Source organism: Asterias amurensis, chromosome 2 (genome assembly GCF_032118995.1).
Source record: "Asterias amurensis chromosome 2, ASM3211899v1".
NCBI lineage: Eukaryota > Metazoa > Echinodermata > Asteroidea > Forcipulatida > Asteriidae > Asterias > Asterias amurensis.
In genome coordinates this window covers 15,337,111-15,359,806 of record NC_092649.1, presented here as the reverse complement: position 1 = coordinate 15,359,806, position 22,696 = coordinate 15,337,111, and the positions used below count along the sequence as shown (strand labels likewise).

Here is a 22,696-nt window from a genome sequence, read left to right as displayed (position 1 = left end):
AAAAAGGAAAACTATTTTGTGCAACAATAAATTGCTTGCCGAGTGGTAGCACAAAACCTCACAATATTTTTTAAACACGGGTACAACTGTTGCGCCGGGCTATCTCTTTTGGCTGGGCATCCCACTTCATTTCTTATAAGAAGATACTACTTGTTCCCAATTCAAAACTCATCTCAAAACATTTTTTTTTTTTTTCGGAAACAGCCTTTAAACTTTTGGTTGTCTTGTGTGTATTAGCAGACTTCTAAATTTTGCGCCAGTAGTTTATTCGTTGACGGACATGGCTCACTAAAAATGTTCAAAAATTCTGTCGGCCGGATTTAGGCAGTTTAAGATTGGTCTCACCAAATTAATTTGGTTGCGACCAAAGCACATTTTGCTTACCATGGTTGGCAAATATATAGGGGCCTTCATTCACTGGTTAAAACATACAAATAATTTGTAATTTATTACAAATTCTACCAAATAAATCAAAATAACCGACGAATAATATTTGCCACCCAAAAGAAATCGACATTTCTTGATATTGTTCATAGCGAATTGTGGAAATCATTTTCAAAGAATTTATAATTTGTTCCATTATCCGGTATCAATTTTGTGCAACTCGGCTGCTTGTAGAAAAGAGTGGTGAATGTTGGAAAACAATAAGAAAAGATCTAAAATAGGAATGTAGAAGCCATTAAAGAACAACCTCAACAAGAGTCAAAAGCCAGTGTGAATTAGGCCCTAGTACAGATTTACGATTCACCTGGAGGCATGCGCCATCTACAACCAAAACTGTTGCGATAAACAATTGAACCAAAAAATCATTTACATTTGTATTATACCAAAATGTATACATAGGCCATGCATAAAATTGGTGCCATACAACATAATAAAATTCTCAACTTAAAACTCAACAACTAAAATAAAAGTGACAAATACTTCATTTCAGTACCAAAAAAAACAAGAAATTTATTGTGTTCACAACGATCAATAATGTTCTAAAGCATTGACTGGTATTTACATTCCATGCTAAGTGTTTGATAAACCACTAAAGGAACATTTTCATTCTCCATAAATGCTTTTTCCAAGCCTACTTTTACCAAGTCAAAAGTTCAAAATGTTCGAAAGTGAGTGCCCTTTTCTTAAGACCCAGTTGGCAGCTAAGCTTTCAGACTGATGTTTAGTATAAACTGAAATCTAGAAAAAGATAACAAAATGATAGTTACACTAATTCAGGGTTTTGCTATAAGCCAACAAAACCTCTATGATCTGAGCGGACATTTGAAATGTGTCAAAATATTTACATGGTTTAAGAAATGTACAGATGCACAATATTTTTTTTGCGTAACTACATTTAACCCTTTTAATGTAACATCCATTTTTAGAAAACTGATATCAAACCAGCTGTCGATTTCACCGAATTTACCAAGTGTACATTTGGAACATTCTTATCATAAAGTATATTTTTTCATTTTTAGCATAAATTTTCTTTTTGAAGTCACAATGTTTCTGCAATGACAGACCTAACAACAAGCTTAGTAACCTTTTTGGAATGAAGCATTACAAACTGTACACATTCAATTTATATCACAAAATATTATAATTATTATTCCAATTTATGAACTTTATGATTTATCAAACATTTTGGTAAAAATTCAACACATTGAAGAAATTCCCAAAGTGGCGTTGGTATCCCATGCCGTCCGCTCAGAACTATAAGGTCATTAATGCGGTTTGTAAAAACGGATCTTATAAATTGCTTTTGCAAGTTTTGGAGCTCCTGGTAAATGGAGTTTATTAATCAAGAGTGGTCACCAAGGTAATTGTTGCCAAAAATAACATTCAGTTTGTAAAAAAAAAAAAAATTACTTGTGGATTTTGATTAATTTTTTCAAACTCGATTCGCATTTTTCATTTATCAACCTTTTGACTGTTACGAGTATGAAATTGCAGTTTAAGACCTTACAGCACTGAGACGGCGATGTGCAGCTCCCGAGGACAAACTACATGTACACAATGACAAAAGATGCACAAGATACAAAGTGTCTTGGCAAGGCACCAGTCTGACCTAAAGTGCTCCTTGTCCCGTCTTTGTCGATGTCTGGATGAAGACATCTTCACTCTCAGAGGGTCTGTATGATCAGCTTCCGTCGACTGTCGTGAGTGAATTTATGAGCCTTGAAGATCTCACAGTCAAAGAATTGAACCAAGTTGTGTATGTTTATCTGACGAGCCTGAAATAAGTGCGAGAATAAGCAAATTTTAGTACACTAGGAAATGAACTTCTTTCATTAGCATAAGGTTCTCTATTTGAGTTACGAACCCATTCAATCTTTTACTATCTACTCCTAACTAAATCCACTATTATATTGCAAGTCATTACTCAAAACAAAAAAAAGACATAAGAATTACAATCAAAGAATTCAATAAATAAAGAATATCAAAGTGAGAAGACAATCAGGCAAGGCAAAATAGAACAAACCATTACAGAAGAAAAGAAAACCATTAAGTATATTTATTATACAAATAAGTATTGCTACAATCAACAATAAAAATGCTGTCTGAAACAGCCTAAAACCCCAACCCCCAAATATAGACAAGTACACCACAAGTATCGTATGAAATGATCTGAAGTTCCTATCTAAAGAAAAACAAGTTAATTAGAGCTAAGTGCCAAACAGACAAATTATTTCATACTAGAACTAGAACAAAAATCATTTTGGCAATTGTGACTGCATTAATAATAGCATAGTAATACCGTTAATTATACATTTTTGAAAGGTTACGGTGCGCCGCCGAGATGAACTCCAGCAAAGATCAAATAAAACAAGGAAATATAAGTTAGGAATCTCAAGATAAAAAAAGATGATAATAATAATAATAATAGTAACAACAAATTCATATATGGCACATTTCACAATAAATCGTATCAATGCGCTTTACATTAGTCCCCTGGTCACTGGGCCAATAACATCCCTTTAATCTTTCTCAGCTCCCTATAGGGAGTATACAGCTCAGAGCTGTCGTGGCGCTCTGAAGGCTTTTGAACCCATTTATACCCCTGGGTGAAGAGAAGCAACTATAGTAAAGTATCTTGCTCAAGGACGCAAGTGTCACGACCGGGATTCGAACCCACACTCCAGTGACTTGGCATGATAATTTGAGTCATCATTTGAACTGATGGAAAAGATACAAGCACAAATGTTGAGCTACTGAGTGAGTAGCTACTGAGAAAGCCGTGTCACCTGCAAATTTGAATGTGTGCAGCACTGTCATCTAAATTCTTGTCAAGGTTTGACACTTAGAGGACTCCAGCCAAAATATTAGCTTGCGCTCGCCTTTTAAGTTTGCCCCACAAGCAAATATAATGGCTTGCGCACACCCCGAGTGTGCCCAATAAACCAACATAACAGGTTGCATGCCCTCTCATCAGTGTACCCAACAAGCCAACATATCAGCTAGCGCACACCCTTTAAGTTTGGCCCACAAGCCAATGGACCGTTCCGGCTTTCCACTAAGCTCCGCGCACCGCGCACGTGAGCAAGACACGTGTACGAACACTCCCAATGACATTCTGCACGATTCTGCCGCACGTGCCAAATATACGCGCACGCATGACCAAGTTTGTCTGACCACAATCATTGCTGTGATTGGTCAAATGGGGGAACGTGCACAGTTTGATTGATATGCCGGATCGGTCCATTACTGGCTTGCGCGCCCACACACTTTCAGTTTGCCCAACAAGCCAACATAACAGCTTGTATGCCCTAACTTCAGTGTACCCCAAAAGTCAACATTATCCCTCTCAGTTTGCCCCACACGTCCATTTATCACACAACAACAGAATTTGAATAAAAAAAATAAATAAATAAAAAAAAATCATAAATTGTCCAAAGTCAATGCAAAATGCGTGGCAATCTGTGGAAGGTAAACAGGTAGTAATGGCTTCACAGCTTGGTACAAACTAACAATATTTGATATCAACAAATTCAAGGAAACATCATCTTGGAAATTGTTTTTCTTTTTTTTTCCGTACCTTGTCAGCTAGATCTTTGTCGGATATTTCGATGACATCTTGGTCGGCACCATAACGAGTCCGATAAAACGTTGCCTGCTCCGTCACAAGTTGCTTCAAGATGAACAGGAGAAGCTCGTTGTTGTCTCGACGGAAGCTTAGATATCTTGAGAAATTCTACAAGAAAAGAGAAAGACATTGATGTAAACAAACAAAACTAATCCACACAAAAGATCTACCTGAACGCAAGTAAAAGAAAACAATAAGAGTTTTCTTCTTTCGAGATTTCATGATTTATGAATATATTTAAAGGGTCTGGGTACTTTTTGCAGGACACAAAACACAATGTCCAAAGATTTACATTAAAATAACACAGATTGAAAATAATGAAGGTAGAAAGCGTCCCTTGAAATATTACTTACTGAGGTCCTTTGGTTTTTGAGAAATGAGTAAATTAAAGGCAGTGGACACTATTGGTAATTACTCAAAATAATTATTACCATAAAACCTTGCTTGGTGACAAGTAATGGGGACAGGTTGGTGTTATAAAACATTGTGAGAAACAGCTCCCTCTGAAGTGCCATAGTTTTGGAGAAAGAAGTAATTTTCCACGAATTTGATTTCGAGACCTCAAGTTTAGAAGTTAATTCACACTACAACTAACCATAGTTTAGAACTTGAGGTCTCGAAATCAACCATCTAAACGCACACTTCGTGTGACAAGGGTGTTTTCTTCTATCATTATCTCGCAACTTTGATGACCGATTGAGCTCAAATTTTCCCAGGTTTGTTATTTTATGCATATGTTGAGATAAACCAAGTGAGAAGACTGGTCTTTGACAATTACCAATATTGTCCACTGCCTTTAAGTCACAAAAATTATTTTCGGAGACGAAAATTACTTCAGCATGTAAACAAATTTGTACGACATTGTTTTACTGATTTCTCAAAGACTACAGCACTTCAGCAAGTACAATTTAAGGGAAGCCTTCTAACATCATTATCTTTAAACCGTGTAGGTAATTGTTAATTGGCCATTGTAATTTGTGTTACAAAAAGTACCCCAATCTTTTAAAAGCACATCACTCCAGGGAGTTAGTATTCATAATTCACGCCGTTGGCAACCGTACCTTTCTCATACTTCGCATGACGCTAAACTTCTGCGTGTCGATGAAGCTCTCCAGCATGATGCGTATTGCCATGTTGACGTCGTCTTCATTCACGTACTCTCTGAGATGCATCCGAGCATGAGATTCAGCCATACGAATCACAGATTCAATGTGTCGGACTGTAATTGGAATACTTCCTGTAGCCTGTAAAGATAATAACATAAAGCATTTACAATGCTGGGTTCATCAACAAAAGACAAATTTTACCAGTGAGCCATTTCTCACAATGTTTTATACTATCAACAGCTCTCCGTTGCTCGTTACCAAGTACATTTTAATGGCAACAATTATTTTAAGTAATTACCAAAAGTGTCTGGTGCCATTTAGGAACAATATACAGAATTGGTTTTTGCTAACAAAACTGTTGCTGGCAGTTGTAAGCATACCATGTACATAAGCTGACAAACCTGTACAGATCTATCAGCCATCTGGGTCTCGAGAAAATAGTGTAAAATCGATTGCACATTTTGCATGACATCGATTCAAAAAAAGAAACTGAATAAAACGCTCACTTAGTGATTAACTCCAAACGAGAAACTAGTGTTAATTATTTCTCATCAAATAAGACATTTCAGACAGAAATTGTTCAATGGATGGTAACTATCGTCATCATTAGACCATGTAACTTTTATGTAAATGTGTGATCTTAAAAACAGTGGACAGTCAAAGTTGTAAGATAATAATGAAAGAAAAAACACCCTTGTCACATGAAGTTGTGTGCTTTCAGATGCTTTATTTCAATACCTCAAATTCTAAATCCGAGGTCATGGAAAACTACTGTGTTTTATACTATTAACACCTCACCATTACTCGTTACCAAATAAGGTTTTATGCTAATAATTATTTTGAGTATTTACCAGTAGTTACCATTTTGTTCTTACCAATTAAGTTTGTGCCTTTAATTCACGCTACACTAACCATAGATTCTCGCCTGAGCTCAGAGTACATCTTAGCTACTTTAATTCACGCTACACAAACCATAGATTCTCTCCTGAGCTCGGAGTACATCTTAGCTACTTTAACTCAAACTACACTAACCATAGATTCTCTCCTGAGCTCAGAGTACATCTTAGCTACTTTAACTCAAACTACACTAACCATAGATTCTCGCCTGAGCTCAGAGTACATCTTAGCTACTTTAACTCAAACTACACTAACCATAGATTCTCGCCTGAGCTCGGAGTACATCTTAGCTACTTTAACTCAAACTACACTAACCATAGATTCTCACCTGAGCTCAGAGTACATCTTAGCTACTTTAACTCAAACTACACTAACCATAGATTCTCTCCTGAGCTCAGAGTACATGTTAGCTACTTTAACTCACACTACAACTAACCATAGATTCTCGCCTGAGCTCAGAGTACATCTTAGCTACTTTAACTCAAACTACACTAACCATAGATTCTCGCCTGAGCTCAGAGTACATCTTAGCTACTTTAATTCACACTACACTAACCATAGATTCTCGCCTGAGCTCAGAGTACATGTTAGCTACTTTAACTCACACTACAACTAACCATAGATTCTCTCCTGAGCTCAGAGTACATGTTAGCTTCTTTAATTCACACTACAACTAACCATAGATTCTCTCCTGAGCTTAGAGTACATGTTAGCTACTTTAACTCACACTACACTAACCATAAATTCTCTCCTGAGCTCAGAGTACATGTTAGCTACTTTAATTCACACTACAACTAACCATAGATTCTCGCCTAAGCTCAGAGTACATGTTAGCTACTTCAATTCACACTACACCTAACCATAGATTCTCTCCTGAGCTCAGAGTACATGTTAGCTACTTTAATTCACACTACAACTAACCATAGATTCTCGCCTGAGCTCAGAGTACATGTTAGCTACTTTAATTCACACTACAACTAACCATAGATTCTCTCCTGAGCTCAGAGTACATGTTAGCTACTTTAACTCACACTACAACTAACCATAGATTCTCGCCTGAGCTCAGAGTACATCTTAGCTACTTTAACTCAAACTACACTAACCATAGATTCTCGCCTGAGCTCAGAGTACATGTTAGCTACTTTAATTCACACTACAACTAACCATAGATTCTCTCCTGAGCTCAGAGTACATGTTAGCTACTTCAATTCACACTACACTATTCATAGATTCTCGCCTGAGCTCAGAGTACATGTTAGCTACTTCAATTCACACTACACTATTCATAGATTCTCGCCTGAGCTCAGAGTACATCTTAGCTACTTTAATTCACACTACAACTAACCATAGATTCTCGCCTGAGCTCAGAGTACATGTTAGCTACTTTAATTCACACTACAACTAACCATAGATTCTCGCCTGAGCTCAGAGTACATCTTAGCTACTTTAATTCACACTACACTAACCATAGATTCTCGCCTGAGCTCAGAGTACATGTTAGCTACTTTAACTCACACTACAACTAACCATAGATTCTCGCCTGAGCTCAGAGAACATGTTAGCTACTTTAATTCACACTACAACTAACCATAGATTCTCTCCTGAGCTTAGAGTACATGTTAGCTACTTAAACTCACACTACACTAACCATAAATTCTCTCCTGAGCTCAGAGTACATGTTAGCTACTTTAATTCACACTACAACTAACCATAGATTCTCGCCTAAGCTCAGAGTACATGTTAGCTACTTCAATTCACACTACACCTAACCATAGATTCTCTCCTGAGCTCAGAGTACATGTTAGCTACTTTAATTCACACTACAACTTACCATAGATTCTCGCCTGAGCTCAAAGTACATGTTAGCTACTTTAATTCACACAACTAACCATAGATTCTCGCCTGAGCTCAGAGTACATGTTAGCTACTTTAATTCACACTACAACTAACCATAGATTCTCTCCTGAGCTCAGAGTACATGTTGGCTACTTTAATTCACACTACACTAACCATAGATTCTCTCCTGAGCTCAGAGTACATGTTAGCTACTTTAACTCACACTACAACTAACCATAGATTCTCGCCCGAGCTCAGAGTACATGTTAGCTACTTTAATTCACACTACAACTAACCATAGATGCTCTCCTGAGCTCAGAGTACATGTTAGCTACTTTAACTCACACTACAACTAACCATAGATTCTCGCCTGAGCTCAGAGTACATCTTAGCTACTTTAATTCACACTACACCTAACCATAGATTCTCCCCTGAGCTCAGAGTACATGTTAGCTACTTCAATTCACACTACAACTAACCATAGATTCTCTCCTGAGCTTAGAGTACATGTTAGCTACTTCAATTCACACTACACTATTCATAGATTCTCGCCTGAGCTCAGAGTACATGTTAGCTACTTCAATTCACACTACACTATTCATAGATTCTCGCCTGAGCTCAGAGTACATCTTAGCTACTTTAATTCACACTACACTAACCATAGATTCTCGCCTGAGCTCAGAGTACATGTTAGCTACTTTAACTCACACTACAACTAACCATAGATTCTCGCCTGAGCTCAGAGTACATCTTAGCTACTTTAATTCACACTACAACTAACCATAGATGCTCTCCTGAGCTCAGAGTACATCTTAGCTACTTTAATTCACACTACACTATTCATAGATTCTCGCCTTAGCTCAGAGTACATCTTAGCTACTTTAATTCACACTACAACTAACCATAGATTCTCTCCTGAGCATAGAGTACATGTTAGCTACTTTAATTCACACTACAACTAACCATAGATTCTCGCCTGAGCTCAGAGTACATGTTAGCTACTTTAATTCACACTACAACTAACCATAGATTCTCTCCTGAGCTCAGAGTACATCTTAGCTACTTTAATTCACACTACACTAACCATAGATTCTCGCCTGAGCTCAGAGTACATGTTAGCTACTTTAATTCACACTACAACTAACCATAGATTCTCTCCTGAGCTCAGAGTACATCTTAGCTACTTTAATTCACACTACACTAACCATAGATTCTCGCCTGAGCTCAGAGTACATGTTAGCTACTTTAATTCACACTACACTATTCATAGATTCTCGCCTGAGCTCAGAGTACATCTTAGCTACTTTAATTCACACTACACTAACCATAGATTCTCTCCTGAGCTTAGAGTACATGTTAGCTACTTTAACTCACACTACACTAACCATAAATTCTCTCCTGAGCTCAGAGTACATGTTAGCTACTTTAATTCACACTACAACTAACCATAGATTCTCGCCTAAGCTCAGAGTACATGTTAGCTACTTCAATTCACACTACACCTAACCATAGATTCTCTCCTGAGCTCAGAGTACATGTTAGCTACTTTAATTCACACTACAACTTACCATAGATTCTCGCCTGAGCTCAGAGTACATCTTAGCTACTTTAATTCACACTACAACTAACCATAGATTCTCGCCTGAGCTCAGAGTACATGTTAGCTACTTTAATTCACACTACAACTAACCATAGATTCTCTCCTGAGCTCAGAGTACATGTTAGCTACTTTAATTCACACTACACTTACCATAGATTCTCTCCTGAGCTCAGAGTACATGTTAGCTACTTTAACTCACACTACAACTAACCATAGATTCTCGCCTGAGCTCAGAGTACATGTTAGCTACTTTAATTCACACTACAACTAACCATAGATGCTCTCCTGAGCTCAGAGTACATGTTAGCTACTTTAACTCACACTACAACTAACCATAGATTCTCGCCTGAGCTCAGAGTACATCTTAGCTACTTTAACTCAAACTACACTAACCATAGATTCTCGCCTGAGCTCAGAGTACATCTTAGCTACTTTAATTCACACTACACTATTCATAGATTCTCGCCTGAGCTCAGAGTACATGTTAGCTACTTCAATTCACACTACACTATTCATAGATTCTCGCCTGAGCTCAGAGTACATCTTAGCTACTTTAATTCACACTACACTAACCATAGATTCTCGCCTGAGCTCAGAGTACATGTTAGCTACTTTAACTCACACTACAACTAACCATAGATTCTCGCCTGAGCTCAGAGTACATGTTGGCTACTTTAATTCACACTACAACTAACCATAGATTCTCGCCTGAGCTCAGAGTACATCTTAGCTACTTTAATTCACACTACACTAACCATAGATTCTCGCCTGAGCTCAGAGTACATGTTAGCTACTTTAATTCACACTACACTATTCATAGGTTCTCGCCTGAGCTCAGAGTACATCTTAGCTACTTTAATTCACACTACACTAACCATAGATTCTCGCCTGAGCTCAGAGTACATCTTAGCTACTTTAATTCACGCTACACTAACCATAGATTCTCTCCTGAGCTCAGAGTACATCTTAGCTACTTTAACTCACACTACACTAACCATAGTTTCTCTCCTGAGCTCAGAGTACATGTTAGCTACTTTAACTCAAACTACACTAACCATAGATTCTCTCCTGAGCTCAGAGTACATCTTAGCTACTTTATCCTGATCCATGCGATGCAACTTGGGATGAACCTTCTCCTTGGCATAAATGATGTACTTTTTGAGCAGTTCTTGGGGGATCTTCTCTAAGCCTGAGGTTGTAGGCAGCTCCTGAGTTGACAAAATACAAATAATAACGATTCAATTTTTTATTGTGGCGCAGCTCTATCACTCAACGGAGCTTCAGAGCTTAAGAAAATAATTTTACAGCCAACTTGGAAACAAAAGATAAAATAGATTCTTTTCCTATGTCTGACCACTTATGTCCCTCAACAAATACATACATGTACCTAATTAAAAACAATTATTCGTATATCATAAAATTAATAATTTATAACAATGATTAATATGTAGAAAACAATAATATTTTCAATAATAGTGCACATTAATATATAAAATGTATTGACAGCAGGGATAGACTCTCAGCATGATATGGTGCATTGGTGTTGAAACTTCCTGTAGATCCAGAAAAAAACCTTGGCAAGCAAAATTTAAAGAGTGACACACTTCGACGTAAAATTTGTAGTCTTCCAACAGATTTTAAGGTTTGCAGATAACTCCATATACCGACATTTCATTTCACACGCAGATTTGCAGTCAAGTCAAATGCACATTAAAACATATTACATATGAATAAAACAACACTTTAGGATGAAAATTATCACCATTCAGTTGGGACACTAAACAACAAGATCCAAGTTGGTAAGAGACTGCCCTGAAATTGCAAAGGTCATGGGTTCGAATCCCACCTGAGTAATATGCCTGTGATTTTGTTTACAGAACTCAGGTAAGTACTGAATATACAGTGCTAACACACATCGGTGTATATGGGTGAAAAACAAAATGAATAAAAAGAAACCAGTTGACAATTACTAACAGAAAAAAGAAAAGAAAAAAAGTTGTTTGCTAAAAACAACAATTTCATGGAGCTGCTATAAGCAGGGAATTGTGCTCAACATTTTCCTGCTAAGCAAAAGTGAGCATGATACCAGTCACAACTGGTGCATGTGAAATGGTATTTTGGCTGGTTACCACATTATTTTGCTGTGCTTAGCTATTTTTGTGTTTAAGCAGCTCTATGAAATTGGGCCCAGCAGAGATGTACAAACAGTTTGCATACTTTAAGTTTTTCCTGCAATTTGTGCCAAGCACTTTAGGTTTTCCAGATTAAATAGAATACTTACGGGTAGGTTCTCTTCCAGTTCTCCGCTGTTTGATGGATGATGTCTCATATGACTGTCCGTCACAAACTTTGCTAACATCTCATCCTAAACACACAAACAAGAATGATAAATAGATGTTAGTTTTTTTTTAAGAATACAATTAGGTTTTTACCCTTTACACTTTACGAAGAATTTCATAGGCGAGGAACTCAAACGAAAACTCACAAAGCTGTACATAATTACCTTAACTGGATCCACAATGTCTCGTACAACGCATAATATGTCAAAACGGGACAAAATAGGTTCTGTAAGATCAACCTGGACAGAAAAAAAGTTAAAAAATGTTATAGATGTTAAACTTGCTTCAGGAATAGAGAATAGTATTTTTTTTTTTGACCATTACACCTATGAGTGTAAGCACTGTATCTTTAGTACTTTCTCCCCAGAAACCACACATTGAGCACCAAATGAGGGCCATTCATTACCGCTCCACCCTCAGGGGTCGAAATTAAGTGTATTTCCATGGTAGTCAGCAGGGCTAGTGACCAATAATTTTTAGTAGCCCTGATTAGATTTTGGTAGCCCGAAAGACACATTATATGTCTCGCGTCACGGCTCAAACTTTACAATACACCAATAACATAGTTCTTTATTGTTTGTGATGATGATTTTTGCATTATTTTTCCACTAGCCCGTTGGGCTATAAAACTGGAAAAATGAGTAGCCCGGCTGTAAATCTGGTAGTCCCGGGCTAGCGGGCTAGTGGCAATTTCGACCCTTGACCCTGGTTTCTTCTTATGTTACTACTTACGTTTTCTGAGAATGTCATAGATTGATTGTAACGTCCTCCAATAGGGTTAGCGGCGGCCATGATGCTGCATCGGGCATGCAGAGACGTGACAATACCAGCCTTAGATATAGAGATACTCTGTTGTTCCATAGCTTCATGTATACTGGTTCGATCATTGTCGTTCATCTACAGTGTTCAATAAGGGAGAATTAGGGTTTTTACTTCCTATTTTTTTCCTATCTTTTACCCGTTTCAGAGAGACCCGCCAGAGTCGCTCAGAACCAAATAGATAAGGAGCAGCACGAGGTCGACCTAAATAAAAACAGGCAAACTTAGCAAAACATTTACATTGGGTTCATCTTATGAAAACTTGACGCCGCCGCAGTCAGTTCAGCCACGCTGAGGCCACTCCAACTGGTGAGTTCATCCAAGCAGCAGAGTTTTGGTCTACCAATCCCAACCACGGCGTCCAAGAGGGGTTCCATCAAGCACTGCTGCTGCAGGACCACCCTGGCGTACTGCATGGCCAAGCCAAGCCCCATTTATACACCACTCAATTTAGATATAAACTCATTTGATGAATCCCTCTTACCTTATCAAACTCGTCGATAATACAAACTCCCTTATCAGCCAAGACCAAGGCCCCAGCTTCTAGCGTCCATTCCCTTGAGACGGGATTCCTCTGGACATACGCGGTCAGACCGACGGCCGAAGCACCTTGACCGGTGGTGAATACTGCCCTGCTAGCCGTCTTCTCAACATACTTCAAGAATTGTGACTTGGCTGTACCGGGATCACCGCAAAGGAGAATGTTGATGTCACCACGGACCTTGTGTTTCTGACCTGCGTAAACAGAATGAACAATCATCAGTGAGACTAGAGGGCAGGGTATAGCACTCCTACTGGAAGACACCCTGGTAATCCCACATACTGCCACCGAAACAAATGGTCAACAAAGTTTTTCAAATGACTGGACCTCATTTATGGAACAATCTCCCTCTACACATCAAATAAGCTATAACCAGATAACTATCTCGTTTCAGGACTCAAAAACATTTCAGTTCAATCCATCATATTATGTAATTATTCTTTTGTTTCCTCTGAGCGCTTTATAGAGAAATGCAGTTGTTTTTATTGTATTAGTTTTTGTAAATGTCAAAGATCAGTATCTTCACTTGGTGTATCACAACAAATGCATCAAATAATAAATAACCCTGTGAAAATTTGGGCTCAATTTGGTCATCGAAGTTGTAAGAAAAGAACGAACGAAGAGCATAAACATATAAATGACAAATCTTACCAGGGTTTTTGGGTTCCCCTCCAAACAGGGCTAAAGAGAGACCCCTCTTGATGTCATCATGGCCATATATGGAAGGTGCAATACTACAAAATATCTGAAATTGCAAAACGGAACAAGTTGAATCCATCAGGTGGTTTAAAAAAAAAAGTTCCAATGGTTTTTTTTTTACAGAAAACTTTGGATGGGTGGGTCAGAACAATTTTGAATGAAATCAAAAGTGTTTAACATTGACTATTCTGAAAAGACCTTTAGAAATCATGAGTTTTATAGAGCCTGCGAGAAAGTGCTACATAAAAATTAGTATCTGTAATATTATAATAATGAAACACCAGCAATTCTAAAAGTAAAATTTAAAAAGAAAATTTATGTAGTTGTTTATTATATAAATCCTACCCTTTCTCCGATGCGTTCATCTTTAGATAGAGCGACAATTGCTTTGACGTCTTCATCTGTCATGCTCCCGACCGCCATCTTGTCGTCCTTCTTAGTGATGTAGTTAGCTTGGATGACCGTAGCAAACACTGGGAAACCATTGGCTGTGTTTAACGAGCCGTCGTAGTTATTGTGATAAACCCCAGTCAATTCCTGAAAGTACAAATTGTACGATTGTCATTATACATGGAGTACAACAGCTTTGAGAATCATGACCAACAAAACAGTCTGAAACTTAGATACAAATTCAAAGGTTTGTTGAAATGATGCCATTTCTACCGCTTGGTAACCCCTGGGGTTATAGATTCCAAGGAGCTTTTGGAAACAGTATCCAAAGCACTAGAGAAGTTGACCAATGAGCAGGATTTCTTTATTTGTGGAAAAAAATTTGTCTGATTTTCTTCACCAGGGCGACATAAAAAGCTCTGAATTCAGACAAAAGTTTGAACAATCTCATCCCTGTATAATACCTCTGAGAGTTTTGGGTATCACCGTCGAGCAATCTAGGACGGTAGACTACAGTTCTGTAATTTACACAGCATGCTGGCTCGAATCCTGCCCTGGTCAGGGTCAGTGTGACGCTTGTGTCCTTGGGCAAACCACTTTATCATAATTGCTTCTCTCCACCTAAGAGTACAAATGGGGTACCGGCGGGTTGGGGAGTAAAGGCCCAGTCACAAAGACCCCGATAACCAGACACCAAACCGATACGATAAAAATGCATTCCCTCGATTGGTTGAATTGCTCCACTCAAAATACGCCCAGGCTTGTTAACCAATCAAGGGTGTGCATTTTTATTGTTCTCGTTATCGGGGCCTGTGTGAACGGGCCGTTAACCTGCGATGAACTGGCATATTAATGTTGTCGCCCACTATGTGGAAGCAAACATTTGGTTCTTAATAATGGCAGACAGTGTTAATAGTTCACAAAGCCAAAAAGGAATACCACCATCTCTTCAGCCATATACATTTCAATTCATTTCATTACAAACACTTTTTTGAGGCACAAAGCATCCAATCCAAGGCAATATGTCCCTTTAAAATTTGAACTCACGATATCATCTCCCGGTTTACAGCTATCCACCAAATCTGACAACAAGATGGCATCCTTGGATCTAGGCAGACGACCAGCAGACACTTTGCCTGGGCTCTCCTGGATAGTAATTCTCTGGTAGTTCTTGTACAAAGTCTGCAAGACAAAAATAAATAAAAAGTCTTGTTTCGTAAAGTTGAGTTTTTAGTCAAAAATCCAAAAAGACTTTGATTAATCATCTATATAAATGTAGATATAAAACTAACCTGTGGAACTTTCATTAAAAAAGATGGTAGCGTTTTTTGTGATAGTGCCGAAAATACGGAGCGGTTTAGTCCAAGCAGGAAAAATATTTAACAAATGGAATACAAAATCAAAGAAAGTTATTGTCAGTAACACTCAAATTTTGGAGATAAAAACTTATTTTTTCCATAATCACATTATGTCAAAGTGAAATGTTCCTCGAAATGCTTTAGTCTAATGAAATGTGCTGTACTTCTATTCTAACCCAGTTAGTTTTTTATTGCCGCTCATTTTGAATAGTGACTACCAAATGTATTTGTACAACACAAAACACAAGTGTCCAAATATTTAAACTTGCACGATTTAAAGATAATGATGGTAGAAAGCTTCCCTTAAAATATTACTTGCTGAGGTACTGTAGTCTTTGAGCAATGGGTAAAATAGTTTCACAAAAATAATTGTTGTCGCAGTGAGACAAAAATCATTTTGGCATGTGCAACGAATTGTAGCGACTCTCCTTAAAAACATTGCTCTGTGATTTTTCACTTTTTTTTTCTTCTCAAAAACTGTGACGACTAGTGAAGCTGAAATTTCTACAGGTAAAATATATAACATACATCTTCAATCACAGTGAGTGGGGATTCATGTCATGGCCAAACAAAATTGATCTACAAAAAGTTATCTAACACCCGTTTCAGACATGCGCTCCAGAGTTGCGTCGAACGAAATTGTGAATTACGTACATGAAAGTTTGACAACTAAAACAGTTAGGAGCGACTGGAAGCGCTAGAAGTCGAAAGGTTGACTGTTGCAGTCAGTCAGAACGACTCTGAAGCACTTTGGTTTCAGACGTCGATCTTGGCATGAGCCATACCTAATGTAAATGTTAAGTTCGGGTCTACCCAGAGTCGCTTCTAATCTATTTGGTTCGCCACAACTCTGTGGAGAGCCTGTCTGAACCGGGTGTAACCATAGAGTTGGGGTGCACTGGTGATGCTTCTTGCGCAAACGCGACGGGACCGCAAGGAGACAAGCCCACGCCATTCTGTAGGGGCGTTAAATATGAAACACACGTTGGAGTATGTGTTTATTGAACACTAGAAAATGGCCGCCTGCGCGCATGACGGGTCGCATGTATGCGCCCTCTAGTTCTCATACATAACTCTATGGGTGTAACTCACCTCCTCCATGTTGATTTCAAATGGCCCTCCCGATTGGCACTCTGGACATGACCCAGGTCGCACCTCTTGGTTCTGATTCTGATAGAACGGTCCCAACACAAAGCCGCACTTTGGACAGTTATACTTGATCATGCTGAGCTGAGGCAAGATACCAGTAGCGCTTGTGACTACCCCACTCGTTCGGATCAACTGGTTCAGATGTAGTTGTCTGGACAGGAGAAGAGGAATATTGTACAAATTGTCATTAAAATCGGGAGTAATCATTCTCACTTTCAAGGCACTCCAAGGTTCAGCCCCACCCTACATTCAAAACCTGTTGACTACCCATACTACAAGACCAGGGGCCGATTTCACAAAACTCTTCCTAACTTAAGACTAATCTTAGGACTTAGGACGAGTCCCAGCCACTGTAGCATGCAGAAATTACGATTAATCCTATGTTAGGAAGAGTAACTCGTCCTAACTCGAAATAAGACGAGTCCTAACTCTTTGTGAAATTGACGGCAGGTCTTAGATTCACAAGTAACATGCTCCTTGTTTCCCGATCTTGTCTAGCCAGCTACAGGGACAGGGGTTTTTCCATTACAGCACCCAGGCTCTGGAATTCACTCCCTGAAAGTCTCAGGGAAATATATAACATCTCCACCTTTCAGCAGCAACTCAAGACACACCTGTTCACACTTGCTTTCCCTAACACTTGAGAATTTCCTGTTTTCCATCTTGACCGGCGCCTTTGAATGATTTTACACCAGATTTAGTGCGCCTTTATAAATGCTGTGTAGTTATTATTTTTCTTATTGAAGATATGATATTCTGACATTCAATAAAACATTGGCTTTGCAAAAGAAACTCTTTTAACTCTTTCAGTGCAGCCAATCAAACCAGGAACACCGGGGTGAAGCCCTTCTCTTTTCTCATATAACCCTTTATCCCACCACTAGGAACGTTCCAAAGCGCTCAGTATTTTGTCCTGCGAGGTAAGTGGAGCTACATTTTGAGGTATGAGACACATTCCACTGCGTAGCACCCTGTAATGGTTTACAAGGGGCTGCGGGTGGTGCAATACGCAGCCCACCAAACCAAGAACACTGGGGCGAGCCCCTTCTCTTTTTTTATAAGCGCACTGGGTTCTTTCACAATTATTACACAACAGACAGAACCAATGGCTTGGACCAGCCCACACTCTGCTAATCAGAAACACCTTGGCTCAATTTCTTAGAGCTGCTTAAGCAGAAAATATTGCTTAACAATTGTCTGCAAGGCACAAACGAGCAGGATACCAGTCACAAATTAAACATGGGACATGGTAGTTTGGCTGGTAACCTTACTCTGGAAAGCATACCTTTGTCTTGCTTAGCTACTTTTGTGTTTAAGCAGCTCTATAAAATTGGGTACCGAGCTTATTAAGTCCGCTGCTTTTATCCGCTCGTCCAGTACACGCCACATAACTTTATGTAATATGTTGATTTTTCAAGTAGAAAGGAATGTTTTTGATTTGTTTCCCACCTGAGTGACCGTAGCTCTTCTACCAGAGGCAGCTCAGCAATCCTGACGTGGATCTCCTTGGCGATCTGCTCGTACTTCGGGAACATGTACAGGACAACCTCCTTGGCTGCCTCGTCAAAGATCTTCAGCATCTCGGCTGGAGCCTCGGGTAGGAAGTAAGCGAGAACTTGCTCTTGAGACGCCAAAATATTGTAGTCAATGACAAGACTCTCTTTGTTACCTGTAAGATAAAATACAAAAATCCATCTCATCAGATTGATTCATAACATAAAAGAAAAAAAAATATTGACTTGTTAAAGCCTTTGGACACTTTCGGTAAACAGTATTGATCAAAGGCCCACACTTCGTGTATCACAACTGATATAAAAAATAAGAAACCTGTGAAAATTTATGCTCAATCGGTCATCGGAGTCGGGAGAAAATACCGGGGAAAACCCACCCTTGATTCCGCACGTTTCGCCGTGTCATGACATGTGTTTACAATAAATCCGTAATTCTCGACAACGAGAATTGATAATTGTTTCAATGTTTTCTTAAAAAGTAAAGCATTTCATGGAATAATATTTCAAGAGAAGTCTTTCACCATTACCTTCTGTAAACCCTTGTAAATCTTTGAACTTTCACTTTTTTTTCTGTTCCGAAAGTGTATAATGACTTTAATCTTTGTTAAAATCTTTAAATATGTATGGTTTAAAACTTGTGTAAATGGTAGAGAATTGGCAACAATTTGACACCCAACATGGTGATTGTGGCAGACAAAAAGGCATGTTGGACATTGATCCAAGGGTAATGTAGAATTTACTAAAAACTCTTATGTCAAAATATGTATCAGAGCTCAATATTTTATTTTTTTTTTGGGGGGGGAGGGGGAGACTTGTACCTCAAAATCGCAGGACTTGTCGCTCAAAATTTTTACCGGACCGGGATTTTATTTACAAGACAAGAATCAAAATGAGAATAGACTGGAAGTTGTGTTTTTTTAACACTAAAGCCCGGTTCATACTTCATGCGAATGCGAAGCGAATTTGATGTCACAACCCTCCTTTCGCAGCGATATTCGCAAGTGAGTTGAGCAAAGTTGAACTGCTGCGAATTTTTTCGTTGCGAATTTGTGACGTCAACATTCGTATCGCATTCGCATTCGCAGGAAGTATGAACCGGGCTTAAGGGTTATAAGATTTATCACTTCTATTTTATGGGTGATATGCAGGATTGAAAGATATCAAACTCAACATTTGAACATCATTCTTTTGAGACAAAGATGTTGAACTGACTGAACTGACTTGTCCTGTCTTGAGTTTACTGGCCGGACACTGAAACCACCAAGTGTAAAATTTAAGCCCTGTTGAAATATTAGGCAAGAGTTGTACCTTCACACATCTGTCGAATCTTCTCTCGATATAAGTTGTGGCCTTTATCGTCGACAAAAGTACGCAGGAAGTTTTTGAAGCGGTTGTATATTTCCAGACGAGGCCCAGCCATGGAGACCCATTCCCTGACGGTGTGTCCCTTCATGTCTTCAAGATTCTCTATACTCTCAATCATCTAAATGAGGTGGGAGAATAAGCAAGAAAGGTGGTTGAGAAGATAGCAACGAATATGGGCGGATTAGCAACAAAATGTGCTGTAGCCACGTTGGGCGGTGCTGGGCGAGCCAGGCCAAAAATTTCCACTATGCATTGATCTAAGACACAGCTGATGATATAGAGTATCAAATGTCAAAGAGAACAAACACAATCAAAAGTGCAAACTCAATTTTGTTGATCAGCTCACCTTTGGTAGACTTCAAATTTTGTTAATTTATAGCCAACCTCTAACTCGGTCAAGCTACAACCCCCAAAAATATGGGAGGATTAGCAACAAATATTTGAGGGTTCATTTAGGAGCATCTCAAAAATCTGAATGGTAACAATATTCTAACTGGGTCGGATGAGTATACAGTCTGGCATATGGACCCTTCCGGCCTCCCTTCTAATCAATATCTTTGTTCGAGGTGCCATTCAGATGCCATACAACCGTTAGCTGCCGAGTGGCCAGGGATCAGACCCAAGTTACGACACAAGCTAATATTACTATAATTAACCAATACAAATGAAATAACTTTGCTTCTTATCTACCTCTTCATCATCTTCAACTCCTTCTGCAGCCCTCTCAGCAAGACGTCTCCGCCTCGTTGGCCTCTCATCTTCATCATCACTATCCTCTGAAGTCAGAGAAAATAAAAATGGGTTCAATTAATCAACTATTAACAAATATAAAACTTGGCACAGCAGAGAACCACAGCACAACTCAACTCACATATTACCCCTGGCCGGGTATCGAACCAGGGTCGCAGTGGTAAGAGGCGAGCACTTTAAGCACAAGCCAACCATGCCCCGACTACACAAGTAAGTACAGTAATATTTGAATGAAACTTGACGTACCGTATAAGAGTCCAGGTCTCATGCGCCCTGTTGCTATGGCTTCCTCCCGATCTCTTTTCCTCATCAGTCTTTCAGCCTCGGCTCTCTCTTCTGGTGCCATAGAATCGTACTCGTCTTGATCGAGGTTATTGATGTCATACGTGTCCAGCTCCGGAATGACACGATAGTCTCTGTCAAATAAACATCAAATTATTCTTTTATTTTGGTGATGAAACCAAGTATGCCTCTAGAGCGACCTCACTTAATCACTGTAGCTTGCAAGCTTAAGGAAACCTTTAACAAGGGTGCTCGTTATGTATGTGAACCAGAAACTTTGGGGTTGACCTCAGCTTACCTGTAGCGTTGCGCAGTATGCAAGGGGTTTTATTGATTTCTCACACATTACAGAACGCACCTTCGAACAATGCGCATAATTTCGGGCGTCAACTCTCTTTTATGCGTGTTTGTATACGGTTTTGACAACCAAAATGACGGTAGGATAGGCGCGTGTGAGTACGCTGCGCGTATTGCAAGGGGTTTATACAGGTTCTGTCAGTGATGTTGTACCTTTCCATTCCATCTCCAAACAATTCCTCTCCGTCTTCATCCTCCTCCTGAACGATCTCTTCCTCGCCTCGAATCTCGGATTCATCTTGGAATGGTGGAAGATCACTTCGTCCAGGGCTGCTTGAGGGCGCCCCAATGGAACGATCATGACTTGTCGCATCGGAGAAAGGTCCTGGTGAACTTGGTTCCTGTGGAAATTTAAAATCCAGTGCTTTATTATTATTTTTTTAAGTGGGAACATGGGAAAAAAATACAGGATTGGTGTAGCTGACAAAACAGTCGAAGATGGTGGACATGTTTTGTTTGATCAACTAAACATATGAAATAACAACCTGTGAAAATTTGGGCTTAAAGGCAGAGGACACTATTGGCAATTACTCAAAATATTTATTAGCATAAAACCTTTCTTGGTAACAAGTAATGGGGAGAGGTTGGTAGTATTAGTATAAAACATTGTGAGAACTGTCTCCCTCTGTCTCTGAAGTGGAGTAGTTTTCGAGAAGGAAGTAATTTTCCACGAATTTGATTATTGAGACCCTCAGGTTAAGAATTTGAGGTCTAGAAATGAGCATCTTAACCCACACAATATCGTGTGACAAGGGTGTTTTTTTCTTTCATTATTCTCCATGTTATCTTCAACTTCAACGACGTGTTGAGCTCAAATTTCACAGATTTGCTATTTTATGCATATGTTGAGATACACCAAGTGAGAAGACTGGTCTTTGACAATTACCAATAGTGTTCACTGGCTTTAAGCCATTATTTATTTATTGTCATGATTGTGAGTCAGAAGAAAATAGTACAAAAAAATGCACAATTCTCAGCACGTAAACACTTTGTCCCTATTTTTTTTACTGTAGCAACATCCCCCACAAAATAAACCAGCTGTTACATTTTACTACAATAAAATATTACGATCAATATTACGAACAAGGCTTCATTTCATTTCAAAGGGAATTGTTTCCGGACAAAATAAAATGGTTGCACTCTACTTCTAAATCTAACTAATATTTACATTTTTATTTCTAGTTTATGAAATACAATTGAGCTTCATAAACTAACGTCATATTCTCTAAGGAATCTCGGACTAAAATTTACTAACAATTTAGATTTTTAGTATGGGATTCACCCTGACCTTACCAACCCTGTATAATCTAATGCTCCCTTGCTTTGTATTGTACACACACTAACTTAAAGTTTAAATACCCAACCAACAAACAGACAAAAACAAAGCGAACATGTGCACCCAAATGTTTTGACAATGTTTGTACGACCTTTCAGGAATAAAACCGTCACCAAAATGTCCCATGTAATTCTACTGAAATCATTTTTTCGTAATATGTATCTCTCGACGACTATTAAGCCTTTAAAAAAGAGAAATAATACCGAATTTACTTACCGCCATGTCGATGAGATTCCCGCACTTCGATAAATGACACTGAGAAAAGACAACTCGTGATCGAAAAGCGCGCGAA

The 22,696-nt window shown here is 38.8% G+C and overlaps 1 protein-coding gene across 1 annotated transcript; it reads right to left on the bottom strand.

The window, feature by feature from the left end:
- Positions 1-937: 937 nt before the first annotated feature.
- LOC139954589 (DNA replication licensing factor mcm2-like) lies at positions 938-22,691 on the bottom strand. Its single transcript, XM_071954469.1, has 18 exons — positions 22,621-22,691; positions 21,222-21,409; positions 20,676-20,845; positions 20,370-20,455; positions 19,623-19,797; positions 18,253-18,472; positions 16,747-16,954; positions 15,344-15,478; positions 14,252-14,443; positions 13,859-13,952; positions 13,151-13,401; positions 12,580-12,744; positions 12,012-12,086; positions 11,790-11,873; positions 10,564-10,716; positions 5,131-5,313; positions 4,022-4,177; positions 938-2,219 (listed from the first exon to the last, which is right to left on the bottom strand). Exons 1-18 carry the CDS (start codon positions 22,624-22,626, stop codon positions 2,109-2,111), a joined length of 2,652 nt encoding a protein of 883 aa, XP_071810570.1. The 5' UTR covers positions 22,627-22,691; the 3' UTR covers positions 938-2,108.
- Positions 22,692-22,696: the final 5 nt, after the last annotated feature.